This window comes from Plecotus auritus (genome assembly GCF_963455305.1).
Source record: "Plecotus auritus genome assembly, chromosome: 2".
Classification (NCBI taxonomy): Eukaryota; Metazoa; Chordata; class Mammalia; order Chiroptera; family Vespertilionidae; genus Plecotus; species Plecotus auritus.
Window position 1 is genome coordinate 206,957,140 of NC_137771.1, and position 13,010 is coordinate 206,970,149.

A 13,010-nucleotide genomic window follows, 5' to 3' on the forward strand; every position below is an offset into this window, starting at 1 on the left:
GGGAGAAGGTAAGCTTGTACAACTCCCGCATTGTTATTGTGGCTAAAGATATTACAGACAAGGCAGTTTGGACCTGTTTTAGCTAAAAAGACCTTGGGGCCACCCTGACCACTTTGGGGGCCCCAGCAGAGAGGCCACCCAGTTCACCCCAGGGTCCCACACCTCGGCCGCAGTTCCCGGATCGCGCTAGAGGAAGCGCCGCCAGCGGCGGGGGTTGGGGGGGTGGTGGTGGTGGGGGACCTGGAGGGACTAGTTGGCTCGCGCCGCTGGGCGTGGTGACGTCAGAGCGGAAGCGCACGCTGCGTAAAGCGGCTCAGAACGCGGCGGTCACGGGCACATCCGTCGCGCCGAGGACGCTGGTTAGTTTCGCTCCGGGTTCCGGCTGCGTCGGGCGTGCGTGCAGCTCGCGGAGACTATGGCGTCCGGGCCTCACCCGACAGCGACCGCTGCCGCCGCAACCTCGTCGGCCGCCGCCCCCAGCGCGGGCGGCTCCAGCTCGGGGACCACGACCACGACGACGACCACGTCGGGAGGGATTCTGATCGGAGACCGCCTCTACTCGGAAGTTTCTCTCACCATCGACCACTCGCTGATTCCGGAGGAGCGGCTGTCGCCCACCCCGTCCATGCAGGATGGGCTCGACCTGTCCAGCGAGACGGACTTGCGCATCCTGGGCTGCGAGCTCATCCAAGCCGCCGGCATCCTCCTCCGGCTGCCGCAGGTCAGTGCTCGGGCCCGGGCCGCCGGGCGCGCCTCTTCCCCCCCGCTACCCACCCCCTCGGTATCCCCTTCCCACCAGATGCCGGCACGGGGCGCAAGGAATGGCCCTCTCGGGCCTTTTCTCATCGGGTCCCAGCCGGAGCCGGGGCGGGTGGGCGGGGAGGCGAGGCTCCCTCGGTGCTCGCGGTGGGGAGGGACGGGGAGCGAGCGGCGGCACAAAATGGCGGCTGCGCCTGGTGCGGGCCCGCCTGACCCTTGCGCTTCCGCTCTTCTCTCTTGTCTGCAGGTGGCGATGGCAACGGGGCAGGTGTTGTTCCATCGATTCTTCTACTCCAAGTCTTTCGTCAAGCACAGTTTCGAGGTAAGGACGGCGGGGAGCGAGTGAAAAAGGATTTCTCCGTCCGGAAATGGGGGCGCGGGGGGAAAAGGGGGGTCAGTGTTAGCAGCTAGCTTTCCCAGAAAGAAAGTGGTTCCTTTAAGCCTTTGTACCTAGTTCTCACTCCCCAGGAAGTAGTAGGGACTTTTGGAATATGTTCTAGGTCCTAGAATCTAGGAAATGGATCCCGAGCCCTCTAATCAATAATTAGAATTTTCAGCCGAATTCGAAAGTCCTGTGAGACTGGGCTTGACTCTGGATTCAGAATTGAGGAATTAAGCAGTTAAAATAAATCAACAGTATTAACGTGGCCCGGAAGCTTATGGCTTGGAAGTGTCATCTTAATTTCATTTCACCAAAGGTTGTCCTAATTGTGTCCTACTAAAGTTTTTTCCTCAAAATAAGTTCGTTAGATTTTGGGAGGGGCACTTTTTCCTAACTGCACAGGATAGAGCCATAATTAACAACGCTTTATTGGATTATTCTTTCAGATTGTTGCCATGGCTTGTATTAATCTTGCATCAAAAATCGAAGAGGCACCTAGAAGAATAAGAGATGTGATTAATGTATTTCACCACCTACGCCAGTTAAGAGGAAAAAGGTAAGATTGGCATTATTGAGCACAACATCTCTTGCTACTACTGTACTGTGCACACCAATCATCAAATCAAAACATTCTTTTCTCTCAAGTTAAAACCCACGCACAGGAAAACTTATTTAGGTGTTGAAATTCACATAGGAGCACACTGATACTTAATAACCAAAAAAACCCCACAATTAACCAGCTATCTAAAGTTTGTAGAGGCAGTTGCATTTATGGACAATCCTAACAGTGCTGTGAAGCAGTCCTGTCGCTTAAGATTAAACAAGAAAGGGGAATGCGTTTGGCTCAAGTGTGAGTGTATTCTGTAAGTTGTTTCTCCCCATTCCCTCTCTGGAAGACTGAAGGCTGGAAGTTTAAACTGCAGTTCAAGTTAACGTGGCACAGTTTTGTGTAGATTGTTTCTCTACTCGGAAGTCCCAGTTAACACTTGATCAATTGAGGTTGGCTTTTGTTAGAGTACTTCAACATTGAACTACGATATACCGGATCTGAAAGGACTGCAGGATGATAAAGTTTGAAGTCAAAGGGATTAAACAGGTATTTTGTCTTGGTCAGATAAGTCCCAGTGAGTGGGTTAGAAAAATAACTCTTGATTGATTGGGTTATATTTAGATAAGGCCCATTTAATTTCCCTTGTAAGAAAATAGAGACCAAAAGAGTGCTTTATAGGTGTTGTGGCTACATCATAACACTTTATGTGGACTTACATGTTCATGTGAGGCAGTACCAAAAAATTTAGTTGCAGCACTTCAGGTGACTTCTAGTACATGCTGCAGAAGGAGATTGCTGGAATAGATTAGGTCTTTTCACTTCTTAAGAAATTGTGATGATAAACTTGTATGGAGTTTGAAAAGAAGTTATAAAAGGATTTTAAGTTGTTTTGGGGATTGGGTGTTGGTTGGTGCCAATTTAGTGACCTATCTGAGTGTTTCTTAATCAGCTGAATCTGTAGGTTGGCATAATAGAACTATTCAGAGACAAGCAAATAGAAAAGTAACCTTAAAACGATTAGTTAAAAAGTGAAACATTGCTCTTCAGATAGTTTTCACAACATTTTTTTCAGTTTTCTTACATTTTTTTTTCTGCCATCTTTTCTCATTCACCCTAACCATATTCAAGGATAGACTAATTTTTTATTTCATTTTAAAATATCTTTTAGCTTCTTGGTGAGGAATTCCTGGAAATTGGGAAGATTTCAATTTGGTATTTAGTATGGTCTGAGCTAAAATTTACATTTAGATATCTCGCTGATTCTTCAGGGTGTTTAAAACAATAACTCTAGTAAAAAGGCTCTTCAGTGAAAGGATTCTGTGCTGGCTTAAAGGAAATAGCTTTCTATTATTCTTTGAACCATTGAGCCAACTCTTATCACTTAATAATGATTATCTACTTTGAAATTTTTCTGTGAGCCTTAGAGCATTCTTCCTCCATCTCATAGAGTAGTTCTTAACCATAAAAATCTTGGAATGTAAAACATTTCACCTGACTTTAGTGTCTGTAACTGGGTTTTTTGGGGGGGTCGTTACGGAGAGACTGATTTTTGTCTCGATCTTAGAAGTGACTATAGCATGAAATTTAAAAGGAGTTAACTGCATGGAAGCCTTTTTTTTTTTTAAAGCAGGATGTAAAAGTGTTTCTATGCATATTACAAGTTTACTCAGACATGTAACTTGTATATGTTATTAACTTCAACTCTTTTTTCCCTTGCAACCGACTATACAGCGACCAGCTACATTTACCAAAGCCTGGGTGATGTGGAGTGGTACATAGCGATGAAGCTGTCGTCATGGCAACAGTGAGTGAAGTATGGAAAATCCCCAAGGAGAAGCCAGTGCTCTGAGAATAGGTCACTGGAATCGGGGACTAACAGGTTGGCCACTGCTGAACCATTTAGAAAAACTCCTGTTTCTTGTTATAAGCTTTAATCTTTGCTGTCCAAGTTATTATAACTGTAGCTTACTTAATATTTTCTTTTCATAGATTAATGTCATTAGAAAGTATTATCAGTATTATACTTTAGTTGGTAAAATAATGTCAGTTTATTTTAATGTTATTTTAATGAAGTTTATGAAAGCTTTATTGTAGTGTGAACTAGAAAATTACAAAGGAGGAGTCATTTTTGTAGCCTTTAGATCATTGTTTTTCAGTCATGGCTACACATTAGAATTACCAGGTGAACTTTTATAAAGTACCAATGCCCAAGCCACATTCTGTATTATTTGACTGTTTTCCCCCTTTGACTTTTTTGGTAGTTTGGTAATTGTCTTTTAAACTCAGAATAAATGGCTGAATTTAATAGTTTCCAATTATAATTTGCTTTTGGGGTGGAACATATTCACAGCAAAATAGGGTTTTCTGTGGTTTCAAGAAAAGGCTCAATAAACGTGTAATTTACAACTTACAAAGATAAGGCTTGTTTGTCTAAAAGAAGACCTCTTCAGACCGGTGCAACCACTCTCATTGGTACATATGGTGTGGTATTTTCATCGTGTATATAGATCATGGATGAAAGTTGGAAGGGTCATAAGTCCAGCCTCCATTCACAGTTTTATTTTATGGCTCTTACGGTGGTCTTCATTTTGTTTTTAAACACTGCTAAAAAAGAACGATTCTTTGAAGTAGTATTGCAGATTTCTGTGTATTGAGCAGGAGTCTGCCTCTTTGTAAACTGTAGTATAGTTCCTTGAAGAACTAGTTTTCATAGAGTGAAACTTAACCATGTTTGCATCTCCTGATCCTAATTTCTTTTTATTCAAGGTGTATTTGAACTAAATCATGCTAACAGAAAAATAGCAGTCCTAAGAGGGCAGATAATAAACTTCCAGTGACCAAAGCCCAAGATTTCCTATTAAGACTAAAATTTGAAAATTGTTCTTATATAAATTAATTTGAAAAGTATGACAAACCTTAAAGCTGGGAAGGTAGAGTTAGATTTGGTTGTTAGTTGACAACAAATTTTTTCCCTCTCATAATAGATTATTTCTCTTTTAAGAGATTTTTTTAAAATGCCACCTCTTCAAACTTAACAGGAAATTTAACATAATTGGAGAGGAAGACATTCTAGCAAACCTTAATTCAATTTAATGTGCTTGTTGCTACAGAAAATACTAATTAATACTATGTTAATATGAAGAAACCACTTGCTTAGACATTTTCTTGAACCTTTTCTTATTTACCCGAACACATAACTTAAACATTTATTGAGCCTTCCTTGATTTGTGAGGTAAAACCAATTCTGCACAAAAATGAAGGTGTTAGAATATACACCCACAAAGTTAACTTTGAAAACTGTAGGTATTAGTAAGCCTAAGCAAAAAGTTGAGTATGTAGTTGAATTAATAGTGGATAATGGATTTGGTTTCCTTAATCATTTGATGTTATTGGAATGATCCTTTGAAGTAGTATTGCAGATTTCTGTGTATTGAGCAGGAAAATAGAGGGGAAGTAAAGATTGTGGCAGAGTAGATGGAAAATAACAGGTGGTTTAAGCAGAATTGATAAGTCTGATTTACCACCAGAGAGTAGCCATAATTTGAACAAGTGTTTAGCTAGTTAATTAGAAGAAAAATGAATTTTAACAGAATTTGAGGAAACTTTTAAAGTAAGCTTAGTAAGATGTATAAATGAGTTTACTCAAAAGAAATGGGAAATGAGACAAAACTGCTTTTATATGGTTTCTAATGGTGCAGTTTTGCTGTCCCAATTGCAATGGGTTTAGAGTTAAAGTTCTGGTGCCCCTGTAACACTGAAGGTCTCCTTTCTCCTAATGCCTGTTGAGGGAGACAGTCTGAGGTGGATTTAACTTCTAAATTTCCTGTCATGATGAAACCTGAAAAATAATAAACCTTAAGTTCTTTGAGATATGCTTTCATGTATACATTTATTGCTCTTGAGGTAAATTTGATTTTCCCTCCTCCAAAGAATAGTTAATTTGTAGCCTTATTGTCCTAATAAAAATGGATTCATTGATACTATGTTAGAAATTGGCCCGCTCTCCAATTAATGGCCTCATTCCTCACACCTTTTATATCTGTAATAGGAATTGAACTGAGTGAAGGCCATTTTCAGCATTGTTAATCTTAACAGCTGTTTTCCATTTTGTCAGCTTGCCAGCTTTTGTCTTGTTTTATAGAATTTGATTTAAAAAAATTGAAATAGCCTAGCAAGCTAGTTTTCATCATTTTAAATGTGAGAAAATAAGTGATTTCTACTCTGATAACGTCACTACAGGGGTAGTTAATTAATGCAGTTTATTTCACATTGTTATCTAAACTTCAAGTGGATGTATTTAAATTGGTTTTTGATTTTAAAGTGTTAGCATACATTTTTCTGGATTTGCTGTGCATGGTAAAAGGAGTTGTGAGTTGAGGTAATATTCAGAATTACTATCTTTTTAAAGTAGATGTTGTGTTCTGCCCAGGACAGAAACTCTTGAATCTTTTGGCTGATAATTGAGTATGGGGAAAATATTTAAGTATCCTACATATATATGTATATATCATATCAATATTTTTAATAATATCTTAACAAAAACATTTTTTGTTGGTTCAATCTAAAAATGTATCAAAGGACACTAGGACATTTTATGGGCTTTTAAATGAAAAGTCCAAGTCTTAACACACAAAAAAATTCTCAGTAAGAAGCTAATTTTGAACATAAGATTTAAGTAAAAGTAAGAAACCCGTTATTCATTTCAAGACTTAAGTAAGATAGTCTTTTAATTGAATGTGCTGTTTCTAAAGCATCGAACCCCTGATTGATAAGATAGCCTTCTGCATCATAACTTTGGAAGCTATCAAAACTTCAATCTGGCACAGAGACCTTGAGTGTTGTCCTTGTTACCTCATTTTGGTCTTCCCTTCTCTTGCATTGCTAAATATACTGCCTAATAACTACAACTCAACCAAATTTAGGCATGGTTTTTATTTATCGCTGAATTTTTAGTCTGATTTAATTTTATAAACTATTTTGGTAATTGAACTAAATCTGTAGTTTCCAGATTATTTTCTTTAACAGAAATAGAATCTTAGAACAATTTGCTTAAGCAAATTGCCCATTTGCAGGAGAAATCTGGATTAGCTACCCAACATTTTTCCCCTTAATTTTAATTTTGGCCATAAAGTAACCAAGAGTTGATATTTTATAAAATGAGTAAAATCACTATAATCTTACAAGGTCTTATAGTAAATATTTTCAGGAGCACATTCATTTGTCATTGCAGAGAGTCTGGAGACTAATGGGATTTGTGGTAAGCTGTCACTGACATTAAGCAACATATATACCCAAAGTATCCATACGAAAGAACCAAGGATAAATATAAGAGAAGTAGAGTGAAGTATTTTCATTGCAGGGTTGAGTTAGTTTCGATAGGAATTTAGTCTAGAAAGTATATATTTAATTAGCATAACTTGGACAGCACAAGATTAATGCCTTAACTTGTTTGCAGGAGTTTAAAAAGCTGGTTTCTGTTGCCAATAGTTGGTTGGAAGGGAAAACGGAGATGCCACAAATAAAATTTTTTGGATGTGCAAAACAGTTTTGATTTTATTTCTTACAAACTATAGGACTCCAAGCCCCCTCATCCTTGATCAGAACTACATTAACACCAAAAATCAAGTTATCAAAGCAGAGAGGAGGGTGCTAAAGGAGTTGGGATTTTGTGTTCATGTCAAGCATCCTCATAAGGTGAGTTATAGAGTACAGAAATTATATTCGTAAGTATTAGGGTTTTCTTAAACTTTTATTTTACATGAATATATGTTTATATTTGAGAGTTAACCTTGTTTTAAAATGCGACCTTTTGGATTTTGACATTTATCAGAAAAATGGGAGTAAAAAAGACAGGTTCAAAACTTTACTGTTGTGTAGGCATTGATAAGTTCTTTTTGCCTCTATGGTTAACCCAGTTTTCCCTACCTAGAAACAGAGTTTATGAAATAACTCATTCCAAGGAATAAATTCTATATATATGTGTGTGGGTGTGTATATATACACAAAAATGTCTGGCATGCTACCTGTTGCATAGTAAAATGTTCAAGCTGTGTTGGCTGCTTACTGTTATTGTTTCTGAATGTTCAGAGGTTTCTATAGCAAGTCTTGGCTTGCATGTGACTGACTTAAGTAACAGCAAAATAGTTACAAGAATGGGTGCCCTAAAAGCAGAACTATCTGCAATAGAAACTTTTCTCTGCCATTAGCTGTGTGAACTTGGCAGTTATCTCTGTTCTTAGATTTCACATCTCTAAAATTGAAATACAGGTCCTAAAATACCTTATCTGAACTGAGGTAAAGCTACTTATATATAGTGTGATAAACTTCACTATAGAAATATTCAGTGTTTGATTACTTACTATAATATCCACTCGGAGTATTACAATGTATCATGCCTATTGTATAACTTTTAAAACATAGTGTTTAGGGTTTGGGACACGCAGAATTGTACCTTGGGAAATTAAATGCTATAATCTTGTTTGCAGGACACAGTGCCTGCCACTTAGTATTCTTGAAAAATTAGTATTGTTTTTTATTGAAATATCTCCCAATTTTTTTCCCTGTACAATCTTTGAAACATTTTAAAACAATTTTTATGGAATCTAGTAGTGTAATAACCCACATTGATTTAGATACATTTTAGATTGGTCTGTATTATTTAAGTAGTTTATAGAAGAATTAAAACTTGAAACTAACATTTTCAGTTGCTTATATGCATTGAACTCTGTACTCTGAAAGAACCAACGATGTGCTAAACTGAGTTTTTTTCCCCTTGTCCTTCAGATCATTTTTATGTATTTACAAGTCTTAGAATGTGAACGTAATCAAACCCTGGTTCAAACTGCCTGGTAAGTTTTTTTTTTTTTTTGTACATTTTTTTTCCTAGTCAGGAAAACAGAAGCAGAAATAAAGTAAGTTTCATTTTCCCTTTCCAAAATAATGAGATGAGTTTCTTTTGGTGCTTTTTGTTTTTTTGTTTTTTAATCAAAAGGTAAATAATGCTTATTTCTGCTTCCTGTTTTCTTGGCTTGACTAATTATTTTTAATGGAGAACTCAATTTAACTTTGTTCTTTTTTCTACTCTTTAATTAAAGGGTAGTCCATGATGGTAAGTCATAGAACTCTGCCCTCTGCACTTCAGCCCATGACCTCAGGATGGCCTGATTGGCTGCCCTGCTCTCCAGCCAATCCAGTGCAAGCTCTCATCCGAGATTCACTGAAGTGGTCCATATCCATCTGGCAGCATCTTCTAGTTCTGTCGGGGTGTCAAAAGGATTTGTATATTTGCTTCTAGAAGTAACTATTCAACATGCCTGTGTATTGAATGTATACCTGTAACTATCAAAATGAATAGTTCATTTTTGATAGATTGTTATCCGACCATTATGAATTAAGTGATTTTTTTTTTGTTAGGAGTTTGACTAGATTTCAATTTTCAGTATGTATAGCATGAATTCTACCAAAGGAAGCTACAACTTGTAGCTTAAAGTGGGCACTATTTCCATTCTGGATGAATTTCTAGCTGCTGGGCTATTGCAGACAATAACAAAATTAAGAAGTACTTGGATTTTTCAAAGCACTTTATAACTTGGACTTTTGAAATGGAGATATGTGATTTGGAGTGCTAGCTTATTTAAAGGTAAAGTAAAACAAGGATTTGTGGTCCAGACATAACTACTGTCTCAAAGACAATAGGTGTACAGGACTTAATTTTTATGTTCTGGACTTATGACTGCCATGCTTCTTTTGGATTCAGTAAATATTAATCATAGAAAAGTCACTGCTTTATAAAATGCATGACATTATTAATATATGTTCTGTAAAACAGATTATAGCAGTTACGGTAAGGATTTTTAAGGAACAACCTTGGGAGTTTAACCTTTTAAACAATTTGTAAAATTTTTTCAATACTTCAGGAATGTTGCGGGGAGGGTTCACTACTTAAGAAATCAAGCAGTTTATTAACTGAAGTAGTTTATTGCTTTTATTTGTACTTAGTCACAAAAAAAGGTATATAAACAAGGCTGTTTTATATATTTATTGTTCTTCACTTGCCTGTCTAGATTTTCTGAAGTACTTAGTTTTCTTAATATAACTTGGTGAGTGCTTACCTTTTTACCCCTGTCACAGTACTTTGAATTTTTTTAAACAACTTGATTGACACTGCTTTTCATTGTGGATAAAGGAGAGATGGTCAATAATTAATGGCTTGAAGTATTGTTGGAGTGGTTTATCATTTCTGAAGCTAGTTATTCAGAATTGACTTTTAGAGCATTGATTTTCACAAAAAACATAGTTTTAAAATTTTACATGTACTATTTGGAATAATAGAATTATTTTAAAGGAATTTAGTCATAGGAAAGCTGAAGAATTGTTCTAGTGTTAAATTCTTATCTCTCTGATTTTTGAGTTAAGAATTGTTATTTGCTAGAATAAGATGAGAAGAAAAAAGAATAAAGAAGTAGATTGAGTCTCCAATTTTATGTAAGTTTTAGAACTGGTTTATGTCCAGAGCTTATGATTAAAATTTTTTTCAGGAATTATATGAATGACAGTCTTCGAACCAATGTATTTGTTCGATTTCAACCAGAGACTATAGCATGTGCTTGTATCTACCTTGCAGCTAGAGCTCTTCAGGTAGGTTTAGATAGCCTGTTTTGTTCTATAGGATAAATTAGTCCTCCTAATAAAAAAGAGTAAACATTTGATCTATACCACTCTCTTTTCATGGTTTAGATTCCATTGCCAACTCGTCCCCATTGGTTTCTTCTTTTTGGTACTACTGAAGAGGAGATCCAGGATATCTGTGTAGAAACTCTTAGGCTTTATACCAGGAAAAAGGTAATTCTGTTTACTCGTGTTTGTGCTAATACTTTCTCAATGGTAACACTCTAAACTGTGAAGGAGAGATACTAACTTCATTTTCCTCCAACAGCCAAACTATGAATTGCTGGAAAAAGAAGTAGAGAAAAGAAAAGTGGCCTTACAAGAAGCCAAATTAAAAGCAAAAGGATTGAATCCTGATGGAACTCCAGCCCTTTCAACCCTTGGTGGATTTTCTCCAGCCTCTAAACCATGTAAGATTTATTCAGAATTGAAATGAGGTGGGCACTGAAGGTGTGTGGTTATTAGAATGTTTTAGCATTTAACATTTGCAAGGAAACGATGATGTTAAGAAGCCATTACTACTTTCTCTTATCCAGGCATCTAAAGACATACTTGAAAGCGTGATACTTGAATTATACGTACGAGCATCTTTTGACCCTCTGTTGAATCCAGTAGTTAACATGTCTTTATTATGTTTATTTGTTTAAGCATCACCAAGAGAAGTAAAGGCTGAAGAGAAGTCACCAATCTCCGTTAATGTGAAGATGGTCAAAAAAGAACCTGAAGACAGACAGCAGGCTTCCAAAAGCCCTTACAATGGGTGAGTATACTTGAGTTAGAACTGGCCCCAGGAATCTTATATGTGATTAATTTCTAACACACTAAGTACGTAACTAATACACTGTTTTGTTTGGGTTTTTGTTTTGTGTTTTTTGAAGTGTAAGAAAAGACAGCAAGAGAAGTAGAAATAGCAGAAGTGCAAGTCGATCAAGGTCAAGAACACGATCACATTCTAGGTCACATACTCCAAGAAGACAGTAAGTAGTCTGTTAGAAAAAACAATCATATTTGGAGTGTTTAAAAAGTTACTCTTTAAAAAATATTGAACAAATTAGGTGTGAAAAAATTTTCTTTCTGTCCGATTTCAGTTAGAAAATGGACTATTTCATTAATCACTTATTAGCCAAAAAATCAACTGTAGCCAAAGAATCTTCTAATCAGCTTTATAATTAGATTGTGGCTCTTTTTCACATGTGGAAAATACTTAATAAAAAGCATAGCTATCTAGAACATCCTGTAAAACTTGCTAATTACTCTCCTTGGCATATAGACATTATTTACATTAGTTTAAGATTTGTCTAATATAGGCTCGAGGGAAGGTAGTGAGGGGGAGAAATTTAATAAAAGTCTTCAGTCTGGCCTGTTGTCAATACAGGCCTGAGTTTTGTCTTGAACCTGTTATGAACACCACCAAAATAATCTGTTTCCAGCAGAAATTGAATCTAAATCTCAACTTTTTATTTAAGTTACAATAATAGGCGGAGTCGGTCTGGAACATACAGCTCGAGGTCAAGAAGCAGGTCCCGCAGTCACAGTGAAAGCCCAAGAAGACATCATAATCATGGTTCTCCTCACCTTAAGGCCAAGCATACCAGAGATGATTTAAAAAGTTCAAATAGACATGGTCATAAAAGGAAAAAGTCTCGTTCTCGATCTCAGAGCAAATCTCGGGATCACTCAGATGCGGCCAAGAAACACAGGCATGAAAGGGGACATCATAGGGACAGGCGTGAAAGATCTCGCTCCTTTGAGAGGTCCCATAAAGGCAAGCATCATGGTGGCAGCCGCTCAGGACATGGCAGGCACAGGCGCTGACTTTCTTCGGTTGAGCCTGCATCAATTCCTGGTTTTGCCCATCTACAGTGTGATGTATGGACTCAAAATCAAAACATTAAAAGCAAACTGATTAGGATTTGATTTCTTAAAACCCTCTAGGTCTCTAGAAACACTGAGGACATTTTCTCTTGAAAAGAACTATGTTATTTTTTTTTTTTTATTTTTTTTTTTTTGCACATTAAAATGCCCTAGCAGTATCTAATTGAAAACCATGGTCGGGTTCAATTGTACTTATTATAGTTGTGTATTGTTTATTGCTATAAGAACTGGAGTGTGAATTCTGTAAAAATGTATCTTATTTTTATACAGATAAAATTGCAGACACTGTTCTATTTAAGTGGTTATTTGTTTAAATGATGGTGAATACTTTCTTAACACTGGTTTGTCTGCATGTGTAAAGATTTTTACAAGGAAATAAAATACAAATCTTGTTTTTCTAAACTGCTTCAAATATTTTATTAAATAAATTATTTAAATGAGTAAAATTTTAATAATAAAATGGCTGTACTGATTTTCTGGCAAATCTATTCTTAGCTAGTTTGAAATTATACAATTCTTAAGTCTTCCCTGTATATATGGAAAAAGAAAATGGGAGTGTAACATTAAATAAGTCAGTTTTAAGGACTATTTTTAAAGTGAACTGTCCTCATGAACAAACCCAAACTTTGAACATGACGGTGAGTCAGACCCAACTATTGAGCTTTAAAGTTTTTTTTTTTTTAATTTATATATCAGATTTTTATCTAGGCTAGGATAATTCAATAAGGAGGTGAGGCCCTCAGAACCTGGTTGGTTGGCTGATAAAGTAAAATCTGG

The 13,010-nt window shown here is 36.9% G+C and overlaps 1 protein-coding gene across 2 annotated transcripts; it reads left to right on the plus strand.

The window, feature by feature from the left end:
- Positions 1-298: 298 nt before the first annotated feature.
- Positions 299-12,710, plus strand: CCNL1 (cyclin L1). Of its 2 annotated transcripts, XM_080652513.1 has the most exons (11): positions 299-721; positions 1,007-1,081; positions 1,588-1,697; positions 7,265-7,385; positions 8,475-8,539; positions 10,229-10,328; positions 10,428-10,532; positions 10,627-10,768; positions 11,007-11,118; positions 11,237-11,335; positions 11,825-12,710. In XM_080652513.1, exons 1-11 carry the CDS (start codon positions 416-418, stop codon positions 12,171-12,173), a joined length of 1,584 nt encoding a protein of 527 aa, XP_080508639.1. In that variant the 5' UTR covers positions 299-415; the 3' UTR covers positions 12,174-12,710. The 2 variants fall into 2 exon arrangements, with proteins under 2 accessions (XP_080508639.1, XP_080508640.1); XM_080652514.1 differs by lacking the exons at positions 299-721; positions 1,007-1,081 and adding an exon at positions 3,423-3,495 and having other exon boundaries at positions 1,590-1,697.
- Positions 12,711-13,010: the final 300 nt, after the last annotated feature.